We start from the raw sequence: 16570 nt of genomic DNA, 5'->3' as shown, positions 1-16570 counted from the left end.
TCGAAGAGGACTCACTCATGCTTGACAATTGAGATGTCAGTCGAGCCGGTTAACGTCCATCATGACTGAATAAGAAGCCCTGCTACCTTGCCATGTCAAATTGAATGCGCATTGCTTCCCTGCCTTCTTAAAGGTCTATTAAACAAGCAGGCTGCTGTGACGGGCCAATTTCTCCAGAGCTCTGTAGCTAGCACCGGATCGATCTATACTAGACAGGCCTATAGAGCTCAGGTATGCTGGCAGGGGGGAAGCACTGAAGGTAGGAAGTGGAAGAGACTGTCTCCTGCTTGCTGTGGGCGTCTGTGCCTCAGCTTTCCACAGCTTCATGGCAGCTGCGATATAAATTGTAGCACTGATCTGAACTTGATGCTTCAGTGCACGGAGGTCCGGAGCTCTGAAGTGGAAAACTGTTAAATGCACAGCTTCAGCGCATGAAATATTTATTCTGCTAACAGTTTTATTCCTTTATTGGTTACTTAAGAAGGGTTTCACGGTGTCGTTCCCTTTGCGCTTCTAGAGCACTGAGTGCAATGCCCCTACCTCCTCACCTTTGTTCAGCAGAACATGGGCAGAGGCTGTATCTGGTGGATTGTAGTTGGCTAAGAAGTAGATTTACCACCTTGGGTCCTGTGTTGTGACCCACGCAGGTAAATTGCTGTTTCTGTGTGGATTCCCACTGAACAGAGCTCCTTGCAGGTACAGCAGTGCACCCACAATGATCAAGAGGCATGATCAGAGTAAGATATATATAGGGGAACTGACAACTAGGATGGGTCAAATAGCTAAACAAGCAATTGGTGAATAAAAGTGCTGAGCTCAGATGGTTAAAGATCCATGGGCTCGACCAGCAGGTATTTGGGAAAATGTTGGTGAATCCGAAAGTTTCACCAGTTTTAGCCAGATGTTTAAGAACCAGAAAGCCTGTCCAATCTGGGCAAGAAAATACCATATCATATGACTTAGATGACCAATAACGAACTGGGAATTGTTTGCAAACAGCCTTGAGTCACAACTTTGTTTTTTAGGCCAGTTGCTTATCAAATGCTTCTAAATAACAAAGCCATTGAGGGAGAATCCAGATCGATTTGCAAATGATTCATTAACCCAAAAAGGGGGCTAAATTCAGACTAAAGCTTATGCATCAGAAAGAGAGTAACTTGATTTCTGACAAACTGGTCACATGTTAAATACTCCCCAAATTATGCTGGCATTAACAGTTCTTCCCAGGTTCACTTATGCATTACCATGCAGTCTTTAATTCTGTAATCACATCCTGCAACAGCTGATAATTGAATAGGTCTATGTATTATGTGAATGCCTTCCACAGTTGTGTATTATCCACTGCAGTTAACTAAATGACCACTAGATGTCATGCCAGTCGCATTCAGAGGCAGTCTGAAGGCCCTTTATCTGGTTATCAAGCCTTGAAGATGTAGTCTAGCAGGGAATTGTTCTTCTGTCCCAGAGTTAAATGCCTTCATAATCTGAATACCTCTTTTCCTGCTGCCATCTCTTGGCTATTTCCCTGGGAGGCCCAAGATGTGTCTTAGGGCTTGGCTACACTTGCAAGTTAGAGCGCATTAAATCAGCCCCGGGCACCCTAACTCCAGAGGTGTCCACACTGGCAAGGCACTTAGAGCGCCTGGATTCCGTGGCTGGAGTGCCCCTGGTAATCCACCTCCTTGAGAAGCATGAAACACCAGTGTGTCAGTGTGGACAGCGTGTTGCATTACTGTGCTGTGATTGGCCTCTGGAAATGTCCCATAATCCCTTGAAGTCAAGTGGCCACTCTGGTCATTGTTTTGAACTCGGCTGCAGGCATGAGGATATCCCCTTTCAAAGCTCCCTTTCGGACAGCAGGCATGCTTATCTGCCCAGACAGAAAGCAAACCATTACTATGGAATGCTGCTGCAGAGACAGGTGTGTGAGAGAGAGAGAGAGAGGGGCAGGGGGCTGATGGGGTTTCCCCCTTCCCCCGCCTGAACTCACAAGACAGCATGCTGACACACTCTCTGCTCCCCAAAACATACAGTCTCTCCCCCCACATACACACAACACACTCCCTGTCACACTCCACCCCCCCATTTCAAAAGCACTCTGCAGCCACTTGCACACTGGGATAGCTACCACAGTGCACTGCTCTCTGTGGCGTTGCAAGAGCTGCTAAAGTGGCCACTCCACTGCACTTGCAGCTGACAGTGTGAACACACTGCAGCGCTTTCCCTGCTGCTGCCTCGGAGGGCTGGTTTAACTCCTGGTGCTGTACATCTGCAAGTGTAGTCATAGCCTTAGTTCTTAAAGGTCACTTGGTGTGGTTTTCTCACCTGGAGAAATCACTCCACTCTAAAGAGCTCTTAAGGCTGCATTTATCAAAAGTTGAGTGTGCAAATGTGCCCATTGTTCCCACTGGGCGGTGTGCCAACTGGGTGACCATGCCTACAGATGCATCAAATGGGCAATGCAATCACCCCGTGTGGCTGTACTGATGTGGCAGTTGCTTGTGTAGATTAGGTGAGGAATTGCACATGCATTGATGATCTGGCCCTTAAAACCAAAACAAAAGCTGAATGTTTCTGGTAAAGTTCAGAAGGAAATGAGCGTGAAGCTCTCCTGTTGCTGGTGTTGCATAGGAGCCCCCACTGCTGGTGTCAGGGGGCCCTGAAATGTACTTGCTCACATAGACCGTTTACTGAATGTGAGCCTCTCTCCCCCGGAGCAATGTGAAAGGATGCCGATGAGCAGCATGGGTGCAGCTTCCTTTTGCGAGTTCTGCTTCGGGTGACATTGGCAGGGCACGACTGCTATGCACTCCTCTTAGCAGGCATCTATTCAAGTGTCCCCCAGTGGCACAAAAATTGTTGCTTCTATGATCCTGCTGATGCCTCCCTCTTACTTATTGTGGGTCTCTTCTTTCTGCAGATCTGGACCAAACCGCCATGAGCCAAGTGGTCGAGACCAACCACAGCACTTTGGAGGGCCCCCTCCGCTCATCTCTCCCAAACCTCAACATCATCCAGGGCCCACCTCACTCTGGAACCCAGTGTCCTTGCTGGAGAACAACATGGAGCCACGCAGAATCCAGGAGAATCACTCTCTCCATGCCCACCCTGCCCAGTATGAGCCCAGCCGACAAGCCATCCCCTTGGTGAAGGTGGAACGAGTATGCTGCCCCGAGAAGCTGGATGAAGGGGCCAGGAAGAGAGAGGCACTGGACAAATACCAGCCTGCCAGGGAGCCTGGGGCATCAGAACATGGTGGGTTCTCCCATGGGCCCTTCCTGGCAGAACTGGAAAAGTCCACACAGAGCATCCTTAACCAACAGAGGGCCTCGCTCTCCCAGACGGGGCAGTTTGCTGAGGTCAGCCTGCCCAGCAAGCCTAGCTCACCTTACTGGCACCCACTGCCCAGGGCCCACGACCCCATGTACGTTTACGACGAATTCCTGCAGCAACACCGTAAACTAGTCAGCAAACTGGACCTGGAGGAGCGGAGGCGGAGAGAAGCCAGGGAGAAAGGTGAGTGCCTGCATTGAGGAATCCCTTCAGTAGCGCTGAACATGACATCTTACTGAGGGCCTGTCTACACAGGATGCTACTGCGCTGCAAGCGAGGGCGTGACTCTACAGCACACTAGCTCGCCGTGCCGTAACACCCTGCACTACAGTGCACAAGCAGGCCGGGAGAGAGCTTTGACTTGCTGCACTTTACAAACGGTAGTAGCCAAAGTGCACTCCTGGATGGGAGAGTCAAACCCTGGCTTGTCGAGCAGTAACGTCCTATGCAGACAAGCTCTGAGATCAGAAACAAACTGAAGCAGTGCTAAAGGGCTATAGCAGGGGTCGGCAACCTATGGCACGCGTGCTGATTTTTAATGGCACGCTGCTGCCTGCCGGGTATCAGCTGCCAGCCCTGCTCAGCCCGCTGTCGAGCCCAGGCCGGCAGCGGGCTGAGCAGGGCCGGCAGCCGGGACTCCGGCAGGCAGCAGCGTGCCATTAAAAATCCTGCCTGCCCCGGCCCACTCTTCTCCGCCCCCCACGGGGGCAGGGTGAAGAAGCTTGGTCCTGCCGGCTGCTGCTGCAGGGCAGGCAAGCTCCCCCCTCCCCCACCTCTTCCCCCAGCGTGCTGGGTTCCTGCCCCTCCTCCTCTCCCTCCCTGCCACTGATGAGCTGATGGCCCTTGCACAGGAGGGGGAGAAGCGGAGCCGCAGCCCGCTCGCTGCTCCAGGGAGGAGGTGGAGAAGAGGTGGGGAACGGGGGTGGAATCAGGGTATATGCCCTCCAGCTCCTTGCGGTGAGCCGCTCTGGGCAGGGGGCTGGGAGCACCCCCACGACCCCAGCCCTCTGCCCTGACCCCTGCACCCTCTGCACACCCCAGTCCCCTGCCCTGACCCCTGCATCCCCCCACAACCCCAGCCCTGACTCCAGCCCCCCCACACATACCCAGCCCCCCCATGCCCTGACTCTTGCACCCCCCTGACATGTCCCCAGCCCTCTGCCCTGACTCCTGCACCCCCACACATACCCAACCCCCCCATGCCCTGACTTTTGCACCCCCCACATTCCCACCCCCACCCTGAGCACCAAACGGGAGCTCCTGCACCCCCTCCCCCCCATTCCCACCTGCACCCTCGCACCAAATGGGAGCTGCCCAGGTAAGAACTGGATGGATCAGAAGATTGGAAATGAACTGCAGAGCCCTTAACCTCTAGGGCAGAGGCTCAAACCCAGCTGAGGTCAGCAGGGGATGAAAGTTGTGACCATCTGACAGCCTGGGTGAAATTATTCAGGATGGGGATGTCTTAGTCCAATTCCTGTTGAACAAGTCTCTGTCTCTCTCACTCACCCACCACTGTGGCTGGCTCTCACTGTCACTCCTTTCTGTGTCCATGTAAAAGACAAAGATTAAATGGGCAGTGTTCCTCTGAGACAGGGGCCAAATGCATTGGCCGGGCAGCACTGCCATTGGCCCTGCTCTGGAGATGAAGAGAGGACTGGAGTTTTCAGCGCTGTGAATCCTGCTCCGAACACAGTAAAGCAGCAGCAGCATTGTCACTTCCGTGGGGGGGAGAGTGTGAGTGCGTGTATTGTCCAAGACAATTAAATAAGGACAGTAACACCTTTGATTTTGAACAAGCCCTGGTAGTGGGGTCATGTGTCTCCCGGGGAGTTAATTGACACCTCTGCCGAGCAGACGGACCACACTGCTGTCCCCATTGCCTATGCAAATCACGCTGAAAGCCAAATCAGAGCAGCTCTGTAAATCCTCCGCTGCAGACATGCCCAATTAATAAATGATGAACTGAGGCTAATAAGATGGCTTTAAATATTAATAGGACTGTACAAGCAGGGATAGGAACAACAGAGGTAGGAGACGGTTCTGTGTTGGGAAAGAGGGATTTGGGGCATGGGAGCTACACAGTCATTCTCAACTGAGGCTTGGGGCTGCAACTGTTTCCGGGCTGCTAATCTCTCTGCTGCTGACACATGCTGTGTCTCAGATGGTGGCTCTTGTCTCGCCGGCATGCTGCAGTTCTCTTCTATTCCCTTTTGGCACCACACGTTCTGTTATTTCTGCTTTGCACTTGGCCCACCTCCTGCCTCTGCCCATTAACTCTTTGGAGCCAGTGGAAGCAGTTGACGGCACAGCAGGCTGCTATGCTGCCGTGCACGTGAGCCTCCTCGGCTGCACCGTTGGGTACCGTGCCAGGGTGGCACGCTGGTCACTCCTGCAGTGCACAGATGCTTCTGCCATAAAAGTGAGACACACCACTCCACCCCCTCCCTGCAGAAGTCTCCCTTGTAGTTCATGGCTTCCCTGTACCCAGGAGGACATCCTTATTTGAGGCTGTTCAACAGGGCCTGAACTCTTCACTGGCCTGGCTGGGCATATCCGAGAAGCTGCTTTCTTGTGACAGGCAGGGAGCAGTTACAGATCTGCAAGGTTGCAGATGTTTAATCTGAACAACTGTAGATGCTGCAGACCCAGGGTGTTGCAAATTCTACACGTGACTCCGAATGCTTGAGGGAGGGGCATGGGCTATCAGCCACACGAGTGGGGAGCTGGCACTTGCAGAGCTTTGAGTCTCATCTCACACTGGGGAAGGCCATTGGCTTCAGGGGAGCTCCTCCTCATATGCAGGGATTCTGATCTCGTCTGCAGATCAAAATCAGCTCCCAGTGTATTGCTCAAGTGTGGGGTGTCAGTTTAGTTTGAGTTCCTCTCTCGGCAGGGAATAATTGTGAAAGATCAGCTAATATGATCACACACACACAAGCCTGTCTAAGTACACAAACATACATGCCTATTCTGAATGTTCAGTTACCATGACTGTACATCCAAATGACCAGTGCAAAATCATCATAGTTGCACATGCACTTGGCTGTAATAAATTGTCTCTAACCATGAATCCCCCTCCAATAGGATTATTTGTAACGTCAAACTACTGAGCAGCCTCAGACAGCTGCATTTATATGAAAAACTAACCCATCAACAGCCTGTCAGGGAAATTATTTCTTCTTCTCCCACTCCAAAACCAAAAGGACCAAGCCGCAGGATCGACAAGCCCTGAACCAATGGCGGTCTGAGAACTCCCAATTCTCTGCTCATCAAGACTAGAAATGGGAGCTTTATCCCATTGGGAAGGGGACTTCCCAGCTTTCCATTGGGACCCACAGCACATTCTGCTAGCCTGTGACAAGTCCCAAGATTTCAGCCATTTATGTGCTATTATTCCGGAGAGAAAAGCCATTTTTGTGATGAACTTGTAGAGGTTTATTAGTGATAATTCCCCCCTTTTGCCTCCAAATCTTGGCCACTTGCCCTCCTGGTACTAAAAGCAGCTGCGCTTCCCAGGTGGAGGCTTATGAATAAAGGACCAGCGATAGCTTTAAAGCCTCTTTCAAACATTTTGAAAACAGGCTTTCTGTGAGACGTTTGTCATGTAGAGAATATATTCCCCACACATCATAGATGCATCCCAAACTCCTGCCAGCCACCCCTGCACCCCGTGTGGTTCAGGTAGTGACATGTAGGTACATGCACACACACACTAGACTGTTCTTTTCCCTGTGTAATGGGCCTGGGGAGACGGACTGAAATGCACTTGCAGGCATATTGCACGGCATGGCCTTCAGCCCTCTGAGGGTACAGCCAGCCGCTTCAGTAAATTACGCAGCAGGCTGAAAACAGTTCCTGCAGGGAGCCCTTTGTCCAGGCACAAGCCCTTAGATCTGGGCAATTCTTCCAGGCCTCCTTGCTGAGCCCTCCCAGCATGTCACTTGGCTGCGATTCATCGCAAGCCACCCAAGTCTGAGTTGATGGAGCTCTGGCGGGTTCTCTCAAGTGCGGGGGAGGGAGCTGTCTGTCCCGCCTCTTGGCCTCACCATTCCACTTTGCGTCTCTCACGCACAGGCTACTACTATGACCTGGATGACTCCTACGATGAGAGTGATGAGGAGGAAGTGAGAGCCCATCTCCGGTGTGTTGCTGAGCAGCCCCCACTGAAGCTGGATACTTCCTCAGAGGTATGCCAGCTGTTTGATCCTGCTGAGGTTACTCTTGAGGCTTTGTGGTCAGTCCGAAGGCTGAGGTGCCCTGAGCCAGCTCAGACTCTATGTGGTCGCTGAGCATTATGGGGCAGAGCAGCCTAGGATACAGCCACGGTATGTTTCTTGCCAGGAGTACCATTGAGGACACTGCGGCTTTGCTCTGTATAGATTCTCAAACCTTTTCCACTGCAGAGATAAATAAGTAGCAGCAGCAGGAGGCAAGCCACAACCAAGGGTCACAGTGAAGGGATGGAGGGGGTGTTTTCAGACAAGGAAGGAGGCTGGGCGAGGTGGAAAGATACAGTGAGGGTGTTTCGGAGAGTTGATGCAGAGGAGAGACTGAGCTTTTCTCAGCTCAGAAAAGGGGCTGTAGGCTCATCATCCTCTGACTGCCTCACTGTACCCGAGGCTTAGCCATGGCTTGCTTAGCCCATTGCCAGCCTTTGGAAGAGAGTCTCTATTAATATGTAGCCCACTGCACTAATCATCTTCCCAGCATTTCACCAACATTAACTAACCTGTGTGAGACAGGGGAATGAGGATTTATTACCCCATCGGGCAGATGGAGAAACTGAGGCAGGGAGGTAAAGTGACTTGCTCGGGGCCACAGAGAGAGAGAGTGTCCAAGCCATAACCTTCCCTTACCCGTAGTCTGTTTGTGTCTTCAGATTGCAAGTCATTCGAGGCGGGGTTGTCTCTTTTCTGTGTCTGTATAGCACCTAACACAATGGGGCCTCAATCCCGACCGGGGGGCCTTGGGTGCTACCATACTATAAATATTTAAAAACAACAACAGGAAAAGGAGTGCTCGGAAGTCTGCTTTCCAGTCCCACGTCTGGACCGCTAGCCTGCAGCTCTCTGATCTGAACAAGCACAGCGGTGCACTTTCCATGCTCCCTGTTGACAGGCTAATTCAAGCTGAATTGTCTTCAGCATTTAGGTTGGCCACCAATTCTGTCCCCTTTCCGGATGGCTTATACATCTGTGGTTTGGGAGGAAGTGAACAGCTCATTCTCTGTTTAAAAGACACTGGGTTTCCCATGCCACTGATTTTAGTATTATGGATTCCTTTCCACACTGCGTAAGCATCCCCAGAGAAGCAGTGTGATGCACATGGAATTATACCCCCATAAACCTAGCTAGACAGAGAGCAATATATGACAGGGAAACATGACAGCAGGGTTCTTCATTGTTCAGCTGAAGAAAAGTCCCACTGAGCTTTGAAACTACTTATTTTTGTGGCTTTTCCCATTGCCAAACTCCAGAAATTGGAGTTCCTGCAGCTTTTTGGCCTGACCACCCAGCAGCAGAAGGAGGAGCTGCTGACTCAGAAGAGGAGGAAGAGGCGGAGGATGCTGAGGGAGAGGAGTCCATCTCCTCCCATGGTCCAAAACAAACGTCGGACGCCCTCACCGCGGCTGCCGCTCTCTACACGCTACAGCCCTGATGAAATGAACAACAGCCCCAACTTCGAGGAGAAGAAGAGGTTCCTGACCATCTTCAACCTGACTCACATCAGCGCAGAGAAAAGGAAAGGTACAGCTTGATCCCTGCAGGCCAGGGGGGGAATGTGGAGTGTTGGATTCTGCAGATGAGGCTCTAGGTACATATATGGCCCCATCACTATGGTATGAGGAAAGGAGAGGGAGTTCACAAAGCTGGTGGCCATGGGCTTTAGAGCAGCACTAGGAGAAATGTCTTGATTCCATGAACTTCTGTGTCACAACATGGTGATGGCCTTTTGCCCTGTGATGACATGTTGCCTCATGGTGCTATGACTTCCCCCCTAAGAGATGAGCAAGTAAAGTACCACCTCCGGTCCCCACCCCCACTCCCTAGACATAGCACCCCCTAAGGTTTGAATTTCAGAAGTGCTGAGCACCCCCAGTTCCATTAGTCAGGGGGAGCTGCAGGTTCTCAGCACCCCTGCAAGGCAGGTCCTGAACTTCCGGGACAAGTGTCACTAGTCTGAGTTGAAGATGCCCACTTAACTCTTGATTTCAAGGTTTTCACTCTGCTGCAGGCTGGTTGGATCTGCTTTGCTTCTCCGGTAGATCCAGCCTGCCCTGTTCCTGGGGATCTGTACTTTGGTTGTGGTGAGCAAAATGAGGGCATTTTCCACTGCCCAGGACGAAACCCTTTAGTGCTGGGGCGTCCCCCAGCTCGTGTGATAAAAATGGGCATCCAAAGGAATGTTTATCCAGTCGTGAGCCTGAAGACATGAATGCCGTCTCTCCCAGGACATGGCATGCAATCCGTCAGCAGCCTGGTGGGAATCTGCACAGTGCTGCAAGACAGTAGCACGGCTCCACTGGCCAGGCAGCCACCCCCTACCCGGAGCCAACACAAAGGGTCGTTCGTGTCCTGTTGTTCAACAGGTTTGGATAGATCAGTTAAGCTGATGCAGGAAGCATCCCTTACCCCATGCTCACCACCACCACCACCCGGATTATGAATAGTGCCGTATGCTGCTGGGTGGGCACAAGCAGTTAAGCAAAATGCCCATTGCAGGCTCTGATTTGTAGCGACTGCAAATTCAGTTGATGTTCCTTTGCTACCTTTGTGCCCAGTGCTGGCCAGGTGCCATGTTCATGTCTGTGTGCTGTAACTCCAATGAGACTAATTTCCCATGTATGCACTTGCAAAGCTGAAAGTTGCCCTGTGCTATCTGCTTGTGGCATCTTCCTACTTATCTCTGCTCCAGTGGGCAAAGGCTGCACTAAATCTCAGCTTCCCATCCTGCAGATAAAGAGAAACTGGTGGAAATGCTCCATGCTATGAAGCAGAAAAGTGTGACAGCAACAGTGGTGGTGAAAAGCTCCCCGCGGGACAGTCCCAGTCTCGCCCCAGCTGGTAAGTAGCAGGGCAGAGAAGCTGATGGAGGGAGACGAGGGGGATGGAGCGGATGGACAGACCTCCATGGTGTTCCTGAGAATTGGATCATAGGGACTAAAAAGTGTACCTGGTGGGCCTGATAATCCTCATACTTTGACTGGTTTTACTTTGATGTCAGTGAAATTACCCCAGGATGAGCAAGAGGAGAGCTGGGTCCAACCAATAATGACTTCATAACTCAACTGGATATAATGGGCGACATTCACTTGTCATTCTGCCCATTCCCCACTCCTCCAAAGACAGACAGGTGGCTTTCACAGTAACTGGCTAATGCAGAGTATGTTGAAGTGATGGAGGTGGGAGGGTCAGGCCTTCTGCAGGCTTGGTGTTGAAACACTTCCTGGGTCAGATTTTCAAAGGGCCTCTACAGCATGTGCAGATGTCTGCATGTGCAGAGCCCAGTTGGGGTGCCCTGGGGAAGAGTTGTGCACAGTCATGTGCCAGACAGTCCAAGGTGCAGTGCACTGATCTGCAACGCCTGCTGTGGGGAGCGGGTGTTAAAGGTCCTTTAGCATTACAGGCCCACCTAACTCTTGGCACAGGATTTCTCTTCCAGCCCCAGCCAGCTGGAGGTAGATCTATCCCATGCTGTGTGAATGCACCTTCTTCTAGAAAACAGCAAATCAACCAAAGGGCAGTGTGAGAGCCCTCCCCAGAGCCATGATGTGTCCAGCCATTCAGTAATGCCTCAGGGCAGGCAGGGACGTTCAAATCAAGCATCCCAAGCACCACTAGAAGCTAGTAACTCTGTAATGTTTTATTCCCCAAAGAGCCCCAGGTGCAGCAATTTCCTGTGGATTCAGATAACCCTGTTGGTATCACCACCTCCTTGCCAGACACGCAAAAGACAGCAGAGCCCAGCAGATTAGAACAGCTGAGACCACACGAGCTCCAAAGGGCCAAAGAACCAGCTCCTGTCTCTGCTGAGAAGCCCAGGCTGAACGATGGGCACACCGGGAAGAAGAGCCTGAGCATATTCAATTATGTCAGGGGCCCTTTGCCTAAGGATATCCCGGTGCCACTCTCTCACAGCATGAATGGGAAGAATAAGCCATGGGAGCCCTTCATAGCTGAAGAATTTGCACATCAGTTTCACGAGTCTGTGCTGCAGTCCACACAGAAAGCATTGCAGAAGCACAAAGGTAATGGGACAGACTCAGAGGGGAAATGGAGGGGGGAGACAGCAACAGTATATGTGTACAAATAAGAGCACTCCACCAAATTCTCAATGAGGCTTCCATCTAAGCTCTGAAGCAAGTGTCCGCACTTTTGCACATGTAAGATTCTGCATGCAAACTTTTTTCCTCACGTGAGTTTTAGCACATGCAGATCCTGAATAGAGGCCAAATTTTATTTGCTTGTACAATGTCAGGTACATCAAACCTCCAGTTTGTGTACACAAACGACATCTGCATGTATACATGGGAGATTGTGTGCACAAAAACCTAGACGTGAAATAAAAATGCGTGCAAAACTTGTGCATGTAAAATTGTGGGAGTTAGTTTAGAAAATCTGGCTATTGGTACAAATATAATGCTTGCCCAGCCAGCAATGCTTTTGTTTCGTACGTGTTCTAGAAAAAGAGTTTTAGAAATGACCATTATGGGAAGGGAGAAAAGCACATCTGACTGCCAGCCATGTGGGTACTCAATGTAAGCACGAAGCACCATCTGTTTCTGGAAGGTACCAGGAAATTACAAATATATCTGTGCTTTCCCATCACTGAAACAGCCTAAACAATTACAGTAGGAAGTAAAAATATGGGAACTTCATGAGAGGCACTGAAAATACGGCTCACTCACTGAAAAGCTCATTAATTTCAATGGGCAGAAGTAAAGTTACTACAGTGTGTAGGGAGCAACTGTTAATAGAAAATTATTTTAAAAAGTATTAAGAAAGCAGAGAGGAGCAGCATACAAAAAAGTAGACCGTATGGGGCCATAAATGTATGCAATGACTGGCTCAGAGAGCCATTAAAATCTATTGAAGACATCTCCAATGCTGAGGAAGAAAAGTTTCATCTTATAGACAAATTAATATCCCATGGGCAGCATATTAATGCAGCCTGATCAAAAATGTTTTTAAATAAGAAGCCTATTTTAAGAGCACACATTCAGTGATTAGGTCACTTGACTGACAGGCAAGAGACTAGCACTCTAGTCCCAACTCTGCCACTGACCTACTGTATGACGTACAGCAAGTCACATAATTTCTCTGCACCTCTGTTGTTCCTCCTTCCCTGTCTCTATCTTGCCAGTTAGGATCTCACCCTAAAGAGCTTAGGGGCCACTAGGCGCTACTATAATACACATAATAGTTGAAGCATTTTAGAAAAGCAGTAACACATTTCCAGGCGTGTGTGCCATCGGGAGAGAGTGAGGATTAGAGCAGGATTGTGAATAGAGTTTTCTTGTACTCACTGCACCTTCTGTTACAAAGGGTGCCAAAGGGAAGTTGCAGCCTTGCATTTGGCATTCTCTTCACATTGATGCAAGTGCATGGAGTTCGTTCACTCATGCTTTTTAGATTTATCAACCATCATGATTCCCCATGGGCCATCTGGGCAGTCAGGGTCAGACTGTTCCTTGCAAGCAGGGAGACAGAGAATTGTAATCAGACACTAGTGGCCAGGTGATCCAAACCCCAGCTCCCACACTCCTCTTGTCTCTGCCAAATGAGGAGTCAAGCTTCTTAGCCTTTGTGGCTACCTGGTACAGTAACCAGACGCTGCTACAAGCCTGATTGTCAGTGGAGATTCAACATCTGACCCGCACTTGCGCATGCCCACCTGTGTGCATAGGTGTTAGTGCAGAGCAGGTACATGCACACAGATGGAGGCAAGGGTTGGAAAATCAGTCCTAATATACTTCATTGCAGGACATGCTTTGACACCCAGAAATTAGGCTGATTGCAGGTGGTAGCTGTGGAATTAGCTCATGTAGACTATCCGCACTGGCCCGGGCCTAGAGATGTCCTCCAGTACTGTGCCTTGTTTAGTTTGAAATGTCTTCTGAGAACATTAGAAGTCTTCTTTTCTCTTTAGTTCTGATTGTTTTCTGTTCCTGTCTTGCTTCCAGGAAGTGCAGCAGCACTTACTGCAGAGCAGAACCACAAAATTGACACCTCTATCCATTACAACATTCCTGAGCTTCAGACCTCAAGCAGGGTCCAGCTGCCTCAACAGAATGGGCAGCAAGACACCCCACTGGCACGAAAGGGGCTCATCCCACCCGAACAGGACAAGGACTCTGACTCAGAGGGGGAGGAGGAGGAGGAAGAAGAGGAGGAAGAGGAGTACCCCAGACCTAAATGGCAGGGGATCGAGGCAATCTTCGAAGCTTACCAGGAACATATAGAAGGTAAGGGAAAAGGATTACAAAGGGGGACAGCAAGGCAATTTCAAGCCCTCCTATCACCTTGAGGTCTCAGTCCTATAAATGACAGTATGGTATTTCTGCTACCATCTCAGGGGGTGCTCACATCACTACATTTTCTGTAATGTTAGAGAAGGTGGAATTTTGGTGAAACTTCCACCTTCAACTTCAGCTGGAGTGGAGAAGGAATAACAGGACTACTGCTGTCCCTGTTGCTGCAGTTGCTTGCTTGACTGTCCTCTGTCAATATTGAAGGGTTATCTCTCTAATAATGATAAGAACTGCTCTGTGCCTATTAGTTTCTCAGAGCACTTGGCTTGAGCCTTGGCTCTGCCATCGACCCATTGGGACCTTGGGCATGTTACTCTGTGCTTTAGTTTCCCGATCCGTACCATGGGGATTAAAAACAGATCAGTCTCACAGGTGAGGCAAATTTATTCACATCTGTCGAGCACTTTAAGATCCTCCAGCGGAAGGGGCTGTGGAAAAGCAGAAGGCTGTTAATTAGCAGAGGATAGACATAAAGGCGACAGGTGTGTATGAAAATTCATTAATACAACCCAGCGCCTTAGAGCACTGTCTGTAAGGCTGCACAGGGAAATGGAGTCTGGTTTCAAGAGCGCAAAACCCCTTGATGTTTTTCTCCTTAGTCTCCTGCTTTATATTCTTGAAATGTGTCTAAAAATAACCCTGCTGACGCACCGCCTCAAGCTGGCAATGGAGATGCCGTACAGGTGTCAAACGGTGACCTGGTGCACCCTCCACTGTGCCCCAAAACAATCAGATCGCTCAACCACTGGCATGTGCTGCACCCAAGGGGCTGTGAGTCATTTTCTTTTGAACAACACTTCACTTAAGGGCTGTCAGTCTCATCTGTGGAGAGACACTTTAGGAATTACAACACGGCTAATTACCAAATGGCGAGCTGGAGCCAAGTCTCAGGAAAACACAAATGCAGATTGATCACCAAGTCTTTCCCTAATTTATTGCAGTTATAAATACATATGTAGCCTGCAACTCAGAGTCTGAAATAGGACTGGGGCATCTTTTACCACTATTGGTGAATCTAATTTAATCTGTTTTACACAGCACCCAGCTCTGTGGTTATCCACCTGATTCTCCAGCTCTTAAGACTCGGGTCTTTGTTCATGCCACTGCAATTAGTCCTCCGTGATTAGATGGTTATCAAAAATACACACCAACCTTTCAGTGTCAATACAGCTGGCTAACCTATGAACACCTATGAATGCTCCACACATTCAGTGCTGCACAAATTTTGCTACATGCTGTTTTATTTTCCGGCGCTCTGATTATTCTTTGTGTTCTTGATAAGATGATAGAAATATTGAACAGCCTCCAGTGGATCAGCTGCGTTAGCTTCCCCTCTCATTTTATCATGGCAATAAATCCTTTGTTAGTGTGCAAGACCCAATAATGTTTCTGATACCCTGGAAGTTAATTACATCTCACTTACTCAGATCCTTATGAATACTGTCTAAATTATCTTTTAAAAAACTGAAAGGTACCGTTAGCTTTCTCAAAGGAGCTTCGGCAGTGTTTTTTCCATAAGCTGCAGATCCTTTATTTGACTTCAGGCTGTCTTGCAGATCAATTTTTACTTTCCTTTAGAAAATGATTATACTAGTTTGCATTCCTGAGATCCTTTCATCTTGGAGGATCCCAAAGTATTTCACCAACAGCACCACTATAATGTAGCTACCTCTGCTGTGGGTGGTGGTAGCCATCTGGCTCAAAGCAGACTGCACATGGAAGGAGGAGTTGTGGACAGGAGTACAGTCCTGCCTTAAGAAAAGTGGCATTGGATGGTTAAACTCCACATGGAGCAGAGAGAGTCTCTGTTTAAAGTGTGGAGTCAGAAAATGACAGAGGAAAAATGGACCTCTCTCAACAGCTCTGCTCCCTGTATATATTTGGACTCCTGTCTGATGCTATAATAAGCTTTTATTCCTGTTAGCCTTGCAGAGGCAACAGAGCTGTGGGAGAGGAAGCTGGATGCTATATTTTGGCTCACCCATCAATGGAATCTTTGTTCCAGCTGCAGAGCCTGTTCTCCATTCCCATAGTATTTAGGCACCTAGTTGATGAGGCACAAGTGATAAAGAACCTAGCGTGTCTCTCAGATCCTAGGCTGTATTTGCATGACTGGCAATTTAAAAAATCCTTCCTTTATACAAACTAACACACTTGAACTCAATGGAAGATAGGAGCCTAAACACCTTTAGGAGCTGGGCCTACATTCTGAAGAGGCGGTAAGTCTGGAACCAGCACCATGCTGCATTCTAGAGGCATTGTAAACTGCCTGGAATTTATTTTAATCTACTTGGGAACGGCAGAGTTAATCCTGCTGGAATAGGAGAGAATCTGGCGATGTGTCCTGCCTTAACTTTTTACAGATCTGTCCAGCGTGCCAGTGCTTGGTTTAAAGAGTGCCAATGGCCATTTCTAGTGAACACACAAATGAACACCTTAGGAACATTGCACCACGGCACACAAATTTTAGGGAAAAGGCCAAGATATGGAGGACTCTTCCATCCATGAGGTTATGTAGTTTGCTGCACAGTTGATCACTGGCTACAGTGGTGGAGTCCTTAATCTCCATGACATAATGTGGTGAGAACATTTCAGTAGCGGTGGATGAAGGTTGAGAGGTCCATGCTGGAGCAGACTGGCATGTCTGACATCCTACCTCTGGCAGTGACCTTCTGAGGTTTCAGAAAAAGGCCAACGTCAAGG

At 49.4% G+C, this 16570-nt stretch overlaps 1 protein-coding gene across 5 annotated transcripts in view; it reads left to right on the top strand.

Annotated features, from left to right (window-relative positions):
- GSE1 (Gse1 coiled-coil protein) overlaps positions 1-16570 on the top strand; it is a 349700-nt gene that overhangs the window by 330883 nt on the left and 2247 nt on the right. For all 5 annotated transcript variants that reach the window (XM_074968867.1, XM_074968866.1, XM_074968871.1 and 2 more), the window contains 6 exons: positions 2921-3516; positions 7411-7523; positions 8813-9083; positions 10293-10400; positions 11213-11584; positions 13520-13801. In XM_074968867.1, the coding sequence (XP_074824968.1) occupies positions 2921-3516; positions 7411-7523; positions 8813-9083; positions 10293-10400; positions 11213-11584; positions 13520-13801 (1742 nt within the window). The remainder of the gene's footprint in view (positions 1-2920; positions 3517-7410; positions 7524-8812; positions 9084-10292; positions 10401-11212; positions 11585-13519; positions 13802-16570) is intronic.

Source organism: Natator depressus, chromosome 12, assembly GCF_965152275.1.
Source record: "Natator depressus isolate rNatDep1 chromosome 12, rNatDep2.hap1, whole genome shotgun sequence".
Lineage (NCBI taxonomy): Eukaryota > Metazoa > Chordata > Testudines > Cheloniidae > Natator > Natator depressus.
The sequence above is the reverse complement of the archived record's forward strand: the minus strand, read 5'-3'. Positions and strand labels throughout refer to the sequence as shown.